This window comes from Anabrus simplex, chromosome 1 (assembly GCF_040414725.1).
Source record: "Anabrus simplex isolate iqAnaSimp1 chromosome 1, ASM4041472v1, whole genome shotgun sequence".
Taxonomy (NCBI): Eukaryota; Metazoa; Arthropoda; class Insecta; order Orthoptera; family Tettigoniidae; genus Anabrus; species Anabrus simplex.
In genome coordinates, this window is record NC_090265.1 from 342,730,248 (window position 1) to 342,747,193 (window position 16,946).

General features: G+C 39.7%; 1 protein-coding gene across 2 annotated transcripts in view; it reads left to right on the forward strand.

The window, feature by feature from the left end:
• Positions 1-16,946, forward strand: part of eco (Establishment of cohesion) — a 169,160-nt gene that overhangs the window by 33,912 nt on the left and 118,302 nt on the right. For both annotated transcript variants that reach the window (XM_067142544.2, XM_067142552.2), the window contains exon 3: positions 347-886. In XM_067142544.2, the coding sequence (XP_066998645.2) occupies positions 347-886 (540 nt within the window). The remainder of the gene's footprint in view (positions 1-346; positions 887-16,946) is intronic.

Genomic DNA, 16,946 nt, shown 5'->3' on the forward strand with positions numbered 1-16,946 from the left:
GAACAAAATCTGAAGTGAAAAGTTGCAAAGTTTGTTCGTGGAACATGCCCCTGTTATTATATACTGTAAAAGCATTACAAAAGAATATGAATACATTTGCCTTTGTAGGATTCATATAGAAGTAAATTTAACTTACTTTTAACTTCATATTATCTGTGTTCTGTTTGCTCTGTCAGTAAGCCTTTCATAGATTCTCAGTTTATTCCAATATACATTATAGTTACTTGTCCACAAAAATCAGTTTGGAAATATTTGAAAGCATGGACATTACAGAGGCAGTTTATTAAATGTAATTATGTAGATTTAAAAAAATTCTAGTTCAGTAATTCATCTCTCTTCTTTACAGAATTCAAGTCAGCAATGGAAAATTCAGCCTCAAAAATTCTGAAATAAAGTCAAAACCATGTGCGAAGCCATTGCTTCAAAAAAAAACTGACATACCCAAGAATACTGAAAATGTGTTTGAGGACATGGTTGTTGAACCTGTTCCTGAGACTGTCAAGGAAAGTGTGCAGTCTATATTGAAAAGTTTAGTTGAGGAAACTGTAGAGGAGGGAATCCAAAACCAGCTCCAGGATCATCCGTGCAAAGAAATTTCAATGGCTGATAATGAAGACGTGGAAGAAAAGCCACAGAGTGCTCCAAGGCAACTTGTAGATAATCAACCAATTGGTCCCCCAAGTGAAAGTGAGATAAACAAACTTCCAAGTTCTCCTAACCAAAGCATCATTTCCATTACAGTATCAACCTCATCTCTAATCCTTGACGATGGAGTTGACCTGGAACATTCAAGAGAAGCTCCAGATTCCTCCCTCATCCCTAGTGGGGAAAAGAAAGAAGGGAAACTCTTTCCTATTTTCTATAAGAATGAAAATACTGACGTCAAGTAAGTAATCCATAATCAAATGTTTTTACACTTCTTAATTGTTTAAAATTAATTACAAGAGCCTAGAAATGTGTGCAAAAATATATATTTTCATTTATCCAAGGGTTAGTCTGTCAAATCACCAACCCAGAGACTGGATGGATCCTGAAATAGCACTGCCAAATTTGTACAGTTATAAGGAAACCACAAAAACTGATGGCGATGCCATGAGGTATACTACGTATGATTAGGAGTGAATTTGCCATTGCTTTCCTCACATAGCTAGACATGACTGGCTCTATGAGTAGCACCTTTCATAACATCCAGACGCTCTAGTCATGCTCTGAATGTCATCACTCAGCACCACCCATACCTCCGCAGCTTTCATACTGTCATAGCCGCAAATGAGTTTGAGACTTCAGTGAATGCCACATTTTGCTTTGTTCTGTGCCGAGGGACAGATACAAAAATACTGTACCGAGCAATTTGGCCTTGCGGTTAGGGTCGCGTAACTGCGAATTTGCATTTGGGAGATGGTTTGTTCAAATCCCATTGTAAACTGTCATTGTTGAATAATGATTAAATTTATTACATGGTACTAGAGTGGCGCTATAATGAATGAACGGAGGGCAACAAAGACAATAACTGAGCGGATTTCATTAGTAACTTAAAATACATAAATAACGTTTTTAATATTTTTAAAATTTCTTTATGTAATTGTGCAATTAAGAGTTCTTATGTTGTACAGTAGGCAGCAGCAAGAGTTCATTTGAAGTTCAAGGTAATCTAACACATTTTGAAATACTATATCCAGAATCCAAATAATTGTCTAGTAACATGATAATATGCATATCTAGGCAACTGGTAAACAATAAATACAGGGTTATTAAAAACCTTTTTTAATTAACAGATTTCAAACATTTACTGTAGTTCTTCCAACCTACAAAAGGTAGAACCACAATTCCAACAGTCCTGTACAGACAAAGGTTTAAAATTTGAACAATCCATGTTATGTAGAAGCACCACTGTTGCAAGGTCCAATCCCGGCTGCATTGGCACTGGTGCTCGTCGTGCCCAGCCGCATTGCACGTGGTGAGCTGGTGCTTGTCAGTTGGAATGTAAACATATGGCAACACAACAGGAAAAAGCATTTTATGTGCTGCAGTTTGCAAAACTTAAGAGTCCATTGTTGGAGTTCAATATGCTTTTCGCCATTAGTTTAATAAACAACTACCTTGGCATAAGCAGATTACCAGTGGCATCGAAAGTTTGTAGAAGATGGTTGAATTTGGAAAGGGAAAAGCACGGGATGTCCACGCACATCGAATGAAAATGTTGAGCGTATTTGTGCAGTTTACGTAAGGTGCCCAAAGAAATCCACAACACGAGGAAGCAAGGAACTTTACATTCCTCAACCAACGGTATGGCGAGTTCTGAAACACCGTCTACACCTGAAGGTGTACAAACTGCAGTTATTGCAGAAATTGCATCCAGACGACTACAACAAAAGGTATGAGTTTTGCATTAGCATGCTAGATGATATGGAAAAAAGACAATTTTTGTGAACGATTAATTTTTTCACATGAATGCACTTTTCATCTTTCCGGTAAAGTTAATCGGCATAACGTTAGAATTTGGGCAAGTGAAAATCCTACGGCAGTTATGGAACATGGAAGAGATTCACCGAAGGTGAACGTCTTCTGTGCTATATCTGTAAAGAAAGTTTATGAACCTTTCTTCTTCATGGAGAAAACTGTGACAGGACTAACCTATCTAGACATGCTTCAATACTGGTTATTTCCTCAAATGAAAGATGATTCCGTTGACTTCAGCTTCATGCAAGATAGTGCCCTGCCTCATTTCTCTCAGCACGTTTGACGTTACCTGAATGCAGGGCCGGAACTCGGAGATTTGTCGGGGGGGGGGGGGGGGCAACGGTCAGTTTGCCGTCCCTGATCCCCCTCCCTCCCCCTCCCCCTCCCCCTACCACTAAAATATAATACCTCTGTAAGCTATTGTTTTAGATCCGGCAGTTGAAATTACCACCATATGTATACTATTAAGAAGTTTTATTTATATTAATACACTTGTACATATTAATACATACATTACACTTGAAAAACACTTATATTAATACACTTGTACATGACTAATACAAATAGTTTGTTTGTAGTGTAACTTAATTGTAACTAGGCAAAAATTCGTTATGTATTGTACCTCAAAATTGAGTTCTTCAAGCCTTCTTAGCTGCAAATGTACTGATGTCGCGAAAGTTAAGGGATGCTCGTTTGAGTTCAGTTCATATTACACTTAGATTAGAGAGTCTCTCCTGTCCCATTGTACTTCTCATGTTGTTTTTGATGATTTTGATTTTGTTAAAACTTCGTTCTTCAAATGACACTGTAACTGGCAACGTGAGAAACATTCTCAGTGCAGTAGTAATGTGAGGGTAGCCTTCCTCTAGTTTATTTTTATAAATATGACCTAACATTTCTCTTGATGTGGCTTCCTTTAACTTTTCGTCAACTGATAAAGCGTGGTGCTTGAAACTTTCTATTTCAAATTTAAATTCTTCATTGTTAAGATATTTGCCAATTCTTCTGTTTTCATTTTTAGATCTTTTGTTTGCATTTCTTTAATTCGATCTCCATCCAAAAATCCAAACTTGCTGTTTATGTTGTCCAAAGCCTTAAACCTGTCACTGAGTTCTGTAATCATCTGGTCAATAACCTCTAACATAGCTACATGGTACACATTATCAGTACATGTCGAAGCTTCATCGGCACACAGCTCATCAGACATTTTTTTTTTCTTTGTATTTTTTCTGAGAACCCAGAATGTAGATCACTCATGCTTGCTAAGAATTTACCCTCAGTAAAAAATGAAATGGCGTATGGTTTTTAGTGCCGGGAGTGTCCGAGGATATGTTCGGCTCGCCAGGTGCAGGTCTTTCGACTTGATGCCCGTAGGCGACCTGCGCATCGTGATGAGGATGAAATGATAATGAAGACAGCACATACACCCAGCCCCCGTGCCAGCGGAGTTAACCAATGATGGTTAAAATTCCCAACCCTGCCGGGAATCGAACCCGGGAACCCTGTGATCAAAGGCCAGCGCGCTAACCACTTAGCCATGGAGCCGGACTACCCTCGGTAATGGCCTCAGATGGAGCAAACACTCTGCAAGACTTCGAGAGCGTTAAAAGACCTTGAAGATTCCGGGCAGCCAAATCTACTGTTACCGTACATCTTTTCTTTGCAAAAACTCATTGACATGATTGATCTTTTTGAACAAAGGATGCCCAAAAAAAAATAATGTGAAAACGATGAATTCAAGTTTCCCAATATTTTTCAAAGGGGACCTGGCCTCACTCTTAGTTTGAGGTGTTAAGAGATCGTGGTTTTTAAGATCCTCTAGAGCCTGTGCAGTTTCCCCGTAATGTTTATACACAGCTTCAACCGCATCTAATCTTGCAGACCATCTTGTATTGTTTTCAGGTTTCAATGTCAGTGGCACACATTTTCGGAGAACTTCCCAGCGTGAAGTTGAAGCCGCAGAAAAAGAATACATACTGTTCAAAGTTCCGAAAAAATTCTGAGCTTCAATAGTAGCACTGGGCGCATTAGCACCAACTAAATTGAGGGAGTGAGCAGCACATGGGACAAAATATGCTAGCTCGTTCTCCTGAAGTAGTCTGGACTGAACTCCTGTATACTTCCCGGCCATATTTGTCCCATTGTCGTAGGATTGGCCTCTACAGTTCTCTATGTTTTGTCCATCTTTGTCTAGTTTTTTTAGGATTTCTTGGCTGAGACCATCACTTGTTTTGTCACTAACTGGGAAAAAATCAATAAAACTTTCTTCTACCTCCGATGTATTTGTTTTGACATAACAAACTACTTGAGTAATTTGTTCACTGTGGCTGATATCCGGAGTGCAGTCAAATATTAAGGAATAATATTTCGCATCCAAAATGTCTTGTATTATCTTTTGCCTTATGTTATTGGCAATAGTTTCAAGGAACTCCTCTTGTATTTTATGTGAGAAATACGAGATTTGCCTTTTCTTATGCCGCTCAATATGTTGTAGAAGAGGGACATTGTAATGCAATATAAGTTCTACTGTGTTCCAGAACTTTACACTGGATGGGTCGCTGAAATCACAGTCTTTAGTTCCTCGGAATGGACTTCCTTGCTTTGCTAGGAATAGAATAGCATCGATAATGCAGCACAATACCGCCTTCCAGTGAGACTCTTCTTGATGGATCTGGTTTTGGAGTTCTGCATCAATACCTCCCTTTCCTAAACATGATTCTATAGCTTTCCACGAACAAAAGCAATGTCCTTTCCTAAACATGATTCTAAAGCTTTCCACGAACAAAAGCAATGTTTGTGGTTGGATGAATGAGTTTTCTCCAATTAGCAAGTCCTTTTTCCCTAGCTGAGGAAGGCACTTGATTTGATGCTAAGTGTGAAAACAGCCTGCAGGGAACACAATATACAGCTTTCTTACTTTCACTATAACCTAACCACAATCTCTTTACTTTTTCTCCATTTCTCCACTTTATAAAACCAATATTTGGTTAAGTTACGTCCTTCTCTGCTGCTGTTACTTAAATTTGGCTCAATCAGATTTTCAAAGCTCATTTTTGTTACGTAACACCTTTGGGAATCTGAGCCAAGCTCTGCACTCGGCAGGCGAGTGGGTTCGAACCCCACCGTCAATGTCCTGAGAATGTTTTTTTTTTTTTTTTTTGCACTCCCAAGGAAATGCCGGAACAGTTCATATCGATAAACCCCAGCCTATTCCTTCCACCCTTACCCAGTTTCATTCACCATCATTCATTTCATATTTATTATCTTCTCAACTGAAGTTTGCGTCAGGAAGGGCATCCGGTCGTAAAAATATGGTGCAGAATGTAATCTCACTTCAACCCCGACACCGTATTGGACTGCAGGGCTAAGGGGATGATATGCATTCCAATAATAGTATCAGTAAATATGTATCTGTCAAAGTGCTCCTTCCTTAAAAATAAAAAAAACCCACCACCCACAGGGCTCGGCTGGTCATCAAAACTCTGCAGTGAAAAGGTTAAACAATGTCTAAGTATAGCTTCCATATTCCAGAGACGTTATTTACCACTTAGACACTGTCTAAAACCAGTGTTCGACTGGCCATGTTTAAACACTGCCAAGAACCCTGTTTAACTTCAAATGTGAGAAGTGAATCACAAGTTATTTACCATGAAACAGGTAATTTGTATTATCATGTTGAGACTATCCCAGGAAGAAAGGTTAGTCCGACGGCCTCTCCGTGGGTTGTCCACTGCAAAATCCCAGCATTTTATTCAAAATATACGGGGAGGTACAGCTTAAAATAAGATTTCGCTTTTCAAGAGACTTGTTTCTTGAGACTGGCAAAGGGACAGTCCGGTAACTGTCTGCTTGACTACAATTCTTGGCAACCAATATATTTTGTTATACATGGCATAATTTTCATGGAAATAGAGGTCACTTCAATTACATGTTGGAATTACTTGTCCCAATCGACAGAGGGCTGTCTACATACATCAACCAGGAGGGATTCACTTATATTTACTGCAAAGTAAGCGCACATAATAGTGACTACTAAAATGTAGGTTGTATATGGGGTTTTTATAATCGTTGCGCTAATTCAGATATGTTTTCAGCAACTATGAGATAGGAAAAGGGAAGTAGTGGTGATGGTGGTAATTATTGTTAAGACGAGTGGGGAAGAAGAGCCCTAGTATTTGCCTGGTGTAAAAATAGGGAAACTACAGAAAACAATCTTCAGGGCTGCCGATCTCCAGAATGCAAGCTATATCTATACACTATATATGGCCCGTACAACTCATTCGGTTACACAGTACTATTTCCATCTTACCTTCGCTGAAGCTATTTATGAGTAGATTACACTTACTGTAACAACACTATAATCAAAGGTACACTTCCTCGTACGGTGGCATGTCTGTTTAGTGTTAATGATATGAAATTTAATTTTCACCGAAAGCTATATTCTTATCTGTGGGCAAGTCATGCTTAGCCATATTTGAGTAATGTGTAGGAAGACAACAGCTGACTAGCGTTCGGCGCACGCACTGACGAATTTTATTGGTTGCAACAAGCAAAGAGTTGCACGAAAGATACTTCCCTCTCCATTTTTGAACTAATATTGAAACTTTAAACGATGTCTAGTTAACCACCGGTTGAACATTGTTTATGCAATGGAAGACCGTGCATAACTTGACGTTGTCTAAGGCTTAAAACTAGTCATTGTTTCTGCAGTCGGCCCTGTGCGTGACACTCTTGAAAGTTTGCGACATCAAATTGGTGAAGCTGTGAATTCGATAACTAGAGACCACCTGATCCGTGTGGCAAGAAATGAGCCACCGTTTTGATATTTGTTTTGCAACACATGGTGCTCATATTGAAACCTTACAAAGGTGAAACTTGAACTCTCTCTTACCAGGCACGCTGGAATCCTGCTTCTATCTTTTGTAGTTTGGAATAAATAAATGTTTGAAATCTGTTCCTTCTTTTTGGATAACTCTGTGCAAACAATAAAAATAAGCTAAAATTTATATATTTAATAAAGCAAAGTTGCTATTTTCTGGTGTTCCTTACTTTACAAGACCCCACTGTCAGCAGCCCTGAAGATGGTTTTCCGTGGTTTCCCATTTTCACACCAGGCAAATGCTGGGGCTATACCCTAATTAAGGCCACAGGCGCTTCCTTCCCACTCCTAGCCCTTTCCTATCCCATCGTCGCCATAAGACCTATCTGTGTCGGTGCAATGTAAAGCAGCTTGCAAAAAAAAATTAAATACAAGATGATTAAAATATTTTTGCTTCACATCTTATGTACTGTTTGGAAACGTGTAACTTACACAGTTGCCATAGCCTTTTTAACTCTAGAGAATACATTTTCAAAAATGAGTATTGCTTACAAAAACTGTGTACTAAAATAACTTTCAATGCGTTAATGGGATTACCTTATCAGCCATTCCATAGTGACGGATGTGACACTCAGGCTGTGTATGTACACTCATTGTAATAAAAATAAAAAAAAAAATTGCTCACCAAGGAGTTGTTTTTGTTTTGCTGTAAAACTCAGCATGCAGTTACACCTCAAATTGATAGTCAAATGATTAACATAGTGACGTGGTTATTTTTCACGGTCTTGCCATCAGATACCTGGAACGTACTGTCACCCATGTACTATGTAAGGACTTACAGAGGCAACTCATATGTAGTAGAATGCTGCTTCCACTTGTGGAAAGCTTGTCAACCACTCGACGTGCCTCTACAATGCAGTTGAAGATATATCGGCTTGTTATCATGGTTTGAGAAGGGGCACATGGCTACATCAATGGATCGCTATCCAGTTACGCTGTTCTGACTAGACTGTTAGGGCATGGTTGGACCAGTATATGTGCTAGTGCACACACACCTGGCAACTGGATTCAGGATGCCCTCAATTGCTTACCAGGAGAGAGAATGGTCCGATCCAACACGCACAAGCAAATCTAACTGTTACAATATCACCCATCCAGGCACATGTAATGCCAATGTTACATACCCCGGTATCTACCGGAACTGTTCCCACATGCTTGGCTGACAGAAATTTAGTCACACGGCACCCATCGTGTGTCCTGCTATTGACCTACCCATCATAGTGTCATTAATGACAAACCTAGACTGCTACAGACCGGAACCAGATTGTTTTTAATGAGAAATCCAGCTTCTATTAGTGCACTGATGACAGCCGTGTTCGTGTCTGGAGGCCTCGTGGCAAGTGCCTCAATCCCATCTTTACTGTTGCACACCACACGGCCCCCACTGCAGGTGTGCTGGTCTTGGGGGACCGTTGCATACGAGTCACCCTTATTAGTGATGCAATGGACATTGACAGCACAGCATATGTGCAGGACTTCTGCCATCAATTATTGTTTTAAGGGTAGTATCTTAATGTAATATTATCTTATAATCTTAGACCTCAATAGTTACCTTATTTATAAGGCAGGTGACGATTTTGGATTAACAACATAATATCTTCAAATCATTTTGCGAGTGCCATAAAGGATTGTGTCAATGTCTGTTAATATAGTTCAGCTATGTATGTTTCAACATCAACTTTTGAAGGCTTGACATCCATGCTCACAGGCACGTGAGGGTTGGTAGTCCTGTCCTCAGAACCCGAGTGAGCCGGGTTGAGTGGCTCAGACGGTTGAGGCGCTGGCCTTCTGACCCCAACATGGCAGGTTCAATCCTGGCTAAGTTCGGTGGTATTTGAAGATGCTCAGATACCAACTGATGAGCCCAGCCTAGCACACGGGGGCGAAACGCTGGCAACCAGGAATGAGTTAGCTGGAAAATTTATAATGTCCAATAACGTACCATTTATATTGGTATGTCAGCCTCGTGTCGGTAGATTTACGGGCATGCAAAAGAACTCCTGCAGGACAAAATTCTGGCACCTCGGCGTCTCCGAAAACCGAAAAAGTATTTGGTGGGAGGTAAAGCATTATCTTATTATTATTATTATTATTATTATTATTATTATTATTAGAACTCGAGTGATGTTCCATGCACCAAATAAACACCATCAGATTTTAAAGTGATATGGGAGGGATTTAAAATTTTAGAAACAAACATAAAACTGTAGCAAATTAGAAAACACAAATAAGCTAACGGATATCAAGGGGATTCTAAAAATATGATCATGCAGTTACTTCCATATAATGGATGCAGACCTTGAGACGGCAGCACATCCAATTTACAAACGTATTTTGGAAATGAACATTCCCCTATAGGTATTGCATTGGGCTAGTCCCATTCTACCGGAAACAAGCAAACGAAGAAAATTACATTAACATGATTTTAATATTGCAATTTACATGAGAAGGTTGCATGCCCCCAAATAAAAATGCATCATAGTGCTGAAAAGCGCTTTTTCTATTAAAATTCCCGCAAGAGGAACGGTTAAGACATGTTAAAATAAAGCTTAGATTATCCCGATACCTAAGTTGGAACTCCCCGGGTAGACCGAGAGCTCGGAACGGACACGTCTGTCTCGACAAAGAACCAAGGTGAGAATGAGAGGCGCTAACTCCCGTCTTAGTATATAAACCCCCCCAGTTTGCACGCAACACCCTTCTGAAACAAGGGGACCAATCACGTGCAGAATTTCCCCAGGGCAGCGTTTGCGTCTTCTTAGATAAGGGTGGAACACTCTGACATAGACCAGAACACCAGAAACAAGGGTTCCTTCTGGCTCCAGCAAGATGTGAGAACTAATAGCCAGGCCTGCCATAAGGTATCCAACCAGTCATCATTATTTTACTGCTCAGAACCAAGATTCCATTTTCTTTATTTAATAATAATAAAAATAATGTGCAGAATAAAGACTCCCCCCTTTACAAATACAACTGCAAAGATAATATTTTGTGCATTTTATGAGCTGGTACACAGACCCCTTTACAAATACAACTGCAAAGATATTTTGTGCATTTTATGAGCTGGTACACAGAAATTCAGTCTGAATGACCAATGTTGAACCTTTTGCACATCCTTCTCAAAGTTGTCAAGAATATGCTCTCAGAATGTAAAAAAATCAGGGTGTTGATATGATTGTAAAGGTAAACTATCTCCATAACCACTAGCATAGATTTCCAGAAAATCTTGGTAATTTGAGTGAAGAACTGTAGGAGAGGTTCCATCAAGACTTAAGGGTGATGAAGGTAATCTGTGAAAACAGATGGGACAGGCAAATTATAGTAGACACTGCTGGAGTCTTCAACATCATTGTCCTGATGGTCCGCAACAGACAATTTTAACCAATAATTGTGATAATTTCTGTAATTGTCCTGAATACAATGGCATGAGGAATTTTGTTTTTTGTATTTATTTGGAGTTGCATATTTTTATAATAAGTGTCATTGATTTATGAATCTCTTAGGCATCGTACTGATTTCTTGGCGTATTTATTGTAAAGAAATGTAACTTATAATACTCATCATGCCTAACGGCAGTGAAACATGTAAAATAACAGCGCACGGAACCTCTTACGCTAAATTTTGGGTCTCATTTGGCACAACGGATTCACCGATGACATTTTATAGTAGTGTAATTTCAGGAAACAACATATTATGACGGAACGATGACTGCGTCTAGCCAGCCATATTCTTTGCTTACCAGGCAATTGATACTCGAAGAATGCTATGCAATGGGGGCCACCAGGAGGTAGGCTGAAGCTGGGTAGACTGCACAAAACATGGTGCCAAACATTCAAAGACAACTTGCAAACAGTTATCAGGTGGGACAATGCCGAGAGCGCCGCTTCAAAGTGATCTCGTTGGCAGAATTTTGCTGCTCTGTGTGCTTTATATTATATAATTATATTTAAAAAATTAGAGCTACCATATTTCACCACATAATTGTCGCATCCTTTATTTTCAGTACAAAAAAAGTATTTTTAAAATTTCATCGCATAATCGTCACATGTTAGCCTCCATGGCTTAGGCGGCTGCACACCGGCCTCTCACTGCTGGGTTCCGTTGTTCAAAACTCCATGTGAGATTTGTGCTGGACAAAGCAGAGGCGGGACAGGTTTTTCTCCGGCTACTCCGGTTTTCCCTGTCATCTTTCATTCCAGCAACACTCCAGTATCATTTCATCTGACAGTCATTAATCATTGCCACAGGGGAGTGCGTCAGGCTTCGGCTGCTGGCACAATTCCTGTCCTCGCTGCTAGATGGGGCTTCATTCATCCCATTCCTGACCCGGTCAAATGATTGGAAACAGGCTGCGGATTTTTGCTTTCAGTCGTCACGTGTTGACATTTTTTTCATCCAGCTGCTTAAAAGGTAAATGGAACTGCAATGTAAATTGCATATGAATGTACAATTTAAATAAATACTTACATGGCTTATGGGCAGTTTAGGAACACAGTCATGTTTGAAAGATGTCTCACCATTTATAAGTAAATAATATTGGTATACGTACAATGCATGGCTTATCTGTAGTTCGGCAAGGTGGTCATAAGAAAATGTGCAATTTATTCACCCGTGACATATTGTTAGTTCTCATTTGAATTACATAAGGCTTTTATCGCTTTTCGGCATCGTGGCCGAGAAATACCAGCGCCACGCGCACTTGTTCTCTAGTACACATTTCAAAGCCTTGCAACCAGGGGTGCACTGGTATCAGAATGCACAGGCAAACATTGACAAAATGAGTTGCTGAGAATCTAATTCACAAAAAAATATATATATATATTTGTTCATATCAGTGGCAATGAATGAGTTATTTTTTCATAACATTGTCATGTAACCAGCTGCCTGCGGCCATGCACCACATTCTTGCAGTGTGCTGTAATACTTAACCTTTCAAGTGGTACATTTATTTTGAGTAGCTACTAACACAGTGGCACATTTTCCATAAGGTACTGGGAAGTAACATATAGTGAGGTACTCTTGTGTAGTATAGTATTTTTATCAGGTTCAAAAAGTACAGAATATGTATTAAGCTGTCAAAAATGATCATAGTATGAAGGGCAAGGCGTCTGGCTCTCTGAGGAAAGCAACGGGAACTTACGGTGAGATACTTTCAATTGGTCCGGTATTTTCATCAGGTTTAGTGCCAAGGGTAAGGAAAGAGAATGTCTCGGTGAGGAAAGCAACGGAAAACAACTTTCTATCCAAATGGTTCAGTTTTCAGAGTGTCATCAAACTGGGTGTCTTTTCCTATATACATCAAGAAATTCCACATGTAACCAGACCTTGATTCACACAGTTCAAATGATTTGATACCGAATCTGGAGCGCTTAGACGGTATGAAAACTTTCCACGACAAACGTCCCTTCCACAACATAAGAGACTCGTCTACAGACACATCGCATTTGGATGTGTACACACTTCGGAATCTGCTATTCAAGTGGTCCAGAATAGGTTTCAGTTTGTCAAGTTACTTCCGACCACATGTGGCTTCATCATATGCTTCGTTATCGACAAAGTGTAAGAATTTGAGCCATAAAATGAACTTTCTACCACTCTTGGCCACTACTGGCTGGCTGCCAGCTGGGCGCTGAACGAAAGCATTTTGCCCGGTCACATGGTTTTAGGAGAGTGATGCTGTAGGCAAATCTTGGAACTAACACACGCTCAAAGGAAAGCGATCTCGAATCTTACAACGGAATAAGTCGTCATACCCATCGTCGCAAGACATTTTCAATGAGATGATGAAATATTCCGTCGTGGCCACTTAGGAAGCCATGCATCTGTGACGATTTATTCAGTCATTACCGCTTGAAAGGATAATCAAACTTTTGGGTATTGGGAAATTTGCTTACAAGTGTAATATTTTAACTTTAATGCTCAAATCAGTGGCAAATAACTAAGTTTCTTTTTTTTTTCAGATTGGAGATATTTTTACTTTCAGATTGGAGTAGCATTCATGGAACTGTTGCAAATAGATAATGAATTTTCAAGCATTTTATTTGATGCTTTGATGCTTTATTTCACGAGCGTTTTGTCTGTCGCCATCGTGTTTCGTGCTCACCACAGCAGCATGTGTGCTTTATACAGCAGGGGATTCAGGACTGCAATCCTCCTGCAAGCAAGAGGGCTAGCATGCGCTAGTGACTCAGTTAATCGGGATGAAAGAATGAGTTTGTCATTGTGTTCTTTGCGCTGTTAACATTGTTTCTGTGCTTTGTTTTGTCGTGAGTTATAGGCCACATGTTTTTTCTTGCGTTTCTATTGCTTTCCCCCCCCCCCCATCGGTGTCGTGGTAATAATGTATGGGACATACTGGATTGTTTTGTATGTGGTAGTTTCACGTATTTAAGTGCATAATTTTAATGAGTTGAATGTATTGAAGGGCGTTGTGTCGGTGACATTTTCTGGTATTTTCCCTTCTCGTTATGGCCAAAAAACATAAACGTTATCTCCAAGTGTTCAGAGATACCTATAAATTTCCGTTCAATTTACAGTCTGATAAAGGAAACTATTATGCATTTTGTTGCGTGTGTCGATGTGACATAAATATTATTTGTATGTGTCATAAATGAGAATGATTAGATACATTTTATTGTAACCATTTTTATGTTAACTTACTGTAGTTAAAGATTTTAAATTTAATGGTCAGTTCGCATTGTAACTGTAGATATTAGACCTCATTTCTAAACATCTGACATAATTTTATACAAAGCTCAGAACATTAAATATCATGTTCCAAGATTATCAAATGAAGCCAATTGCATATTTTGCCATCTTGAACATTGTTAAAGACTTCCCATGGTGACATAATTGATGATTAAATATTTTGACACCCATCGTTATATCCACAATTTGACAATTATCTTCTGCAACTAATATTGTGGCCTCAATCACTACTGATCTGCGCTTAGGGCTTAGGGTTACAATAAAATGTATCTAATCATTCTCATTTATGACACATACAAATAATATTTATGTCACATCGACACACGCAACAAAATGCATAATAGCTTCCTTTATCAGACTGTAAATTGAACGGAAATTTATAGGTATCTCTGAACATTTGGAGATAACGTTTATGTTTTTTGGCCATAACGAGAAGGGAAAATACCAGAAAATGTCACCGACACAACGCCCTGCTGTTTTTCTAGCATTTTCTTAAATGATTTCAAATATATTGGAAATTTATTAAACGTCTCCCTTGGTAAATTATTCCAATCCTTAACTCCACTTGCTTATATCATATATATATATGGTTCATGGTGTAGGTTACTGTAGTCACGCCGGGCTGAGTGGCTCAGACGCTTAAGGCGCTGGCTTTCTAACCCCAACTTGGCAGGTTCGATCCTGGCTCAGTCCGGTGGTATTTGAAGGTGCTCAAATACGACAGCCCCGTGTCGGTAGATTTACTGGCACGTAAAAGAACTCCTGCGGGACTAAATTCCGGCACCTCTGCGTCTCCGAAGACCTTAAAAAGTAGTTAGTGGGACGTAAAGCAAATATTATTACTGTAGTCACGTCCTAGTTCGTGAACCATGGGCAACGGCTGAGTGGACTAGTAAGTGGTCCTAAGAGTCGGGATACCAGTTAGCACAGAATGGGAGTGGGCATCTCGGGCATATTCTGAGTCATGGCCCTCCTTGTGCTTAGGCGGCTCGGACTATACAATCCACCGTGGTCCCTAACCTGTTAGAGGAGAGATCCTCACTTGGACTATGTGTAAGTAGGGTAGCATCCTGCTTCACAATAAATCAGTCACTACTGATCTGCATATAGGGCAGTCGCTCAGGTGGCAGATTCCCTATCTGTTGTTTTCCTAGCCTTTTCTTAAATGATTGCAAAGAAATTGAAAATTTATTGGACATCTCCCTTGGTAAGTTATTCCTATCCCTAACTCCCCTCCCTATCAACGAATATTTGCCAACTTTATCTTCATATTGTGATCTTTCCTACTTTCAAAGACACCACTCAAACCTATTTGTCTCCTGATGTCATTCCGTGCCATCTCTCCACTGACAGCTCGGAACATACCACTTGGTCTAGCAGCTTGTCTCCTTTCTCCTAAGCTTTCCCAGCCCAAACTTTACCAAATTTTTCTTACGCTACTCTTTTGTCAGAAATCACCCAGAACACATCGAGGTGCTTTTCTTTGGATTTTTCCATTTCTTGAATCAAGTATTCTTGGGAGGGTCCCATTCACTGGAACCATACTCTAGTTGGGGTCTTACCAGAGACTTATATGCCCTCTCCTTTAGATCTGTACTACAACCCCTAAATACCCTCATAACCATGTGCAGAGATCTGTACCCTTTATTTACAATCATATTTACGTGATTACCCTAATGAAGATCTTTCCTTATATTAACACCTAGATACTTATAATGATCCCCATAAGGAATTTTCACCCCATCGACACAGTAATTAAAACTGAGAGGACTTTTCCTATTTGTGAAACTCACGACCTGACTTTTGACCCCGTTTATCATCGTACCATTGCCTACTGTCCATCTCACAACATTATTAAAGTCATTTTGCAGTTGCTCACAAACTTGTAACTTACTTATTACTCTGTACAGAATAACATTATCTGCAAGATAGTATTATTGGACCTTTATGTTTTCTTATATATATCAATGAAATGTGTAAAGAAGTGGAATCAGAGAAGCACGAATATACTGAGCTCAAAACATTTTAAGCAAGCCTCGGACCTATGGGAGTAACGAAGTCCCACTCCTATTTGACAGGCGAGGGAAAGGGAACAACTTGGCGAAGGAAATGGAATTCGATGGAGAGCTACCAATATTAATGGGGCTTATAGAAGAAAGAAAGTATAACTGGGAGTCAGCAAAGAGGATGCATCTGGATGTGCTAGGAGCAAATGCTATTCGGGTAAGGGGAGAAAAAGGAAAAGATAGGAGATTATAAAATGTACTTGACGGGTGTTAAAAAGGGAAGGGCAGAGTGTGGGTTAGGGCTGTTCATCAGGAGTACTATTGCACGCAACATAGTTTCTGTTAGGCACGTAAATGAGCGAATGATGTGGTTAGGTTTGGCAGTTGGAGGAATTAGGATGAGCATTGTCTCAGTGTATTCACCATGTGAAGGTGCAGATGAGGATGAAGTTCACAAGTTTTATGAAGCATTGAGTGACATTGTAATCAGGGTCAACAGCAAGGATAGGATAGTGCTAATGGGCGCTTTCAATGCAAGAGTTGGAAATAGAACTGAAGGATACGAAAGGGTGATTGGTAAATGTGAGGAAGATATGGAAGCTAGTAGGAATGGGAAGTGTTTGCTGGACTTCTGTGCTAATGCGGGGTAGCAGTTACAAATACCTTATTCAAGCATAAGGCTATTCACCGCTACACATGGGAGGCTAGGGGTACAAGATTCGTAATGGACTATATCATAACCGACTTCGAATTCAAGAAATCTGTTAGGAATGTACAGGTTTTCCAGGGATTTTTCAATGATACAGACGACTATCTGATCTGTAGTGAACTAAGTATCTCTAGGCCTAGGATAGAGAAAGTGAAGTCTGTCTGCAAATTAATAAGAGTAGAAA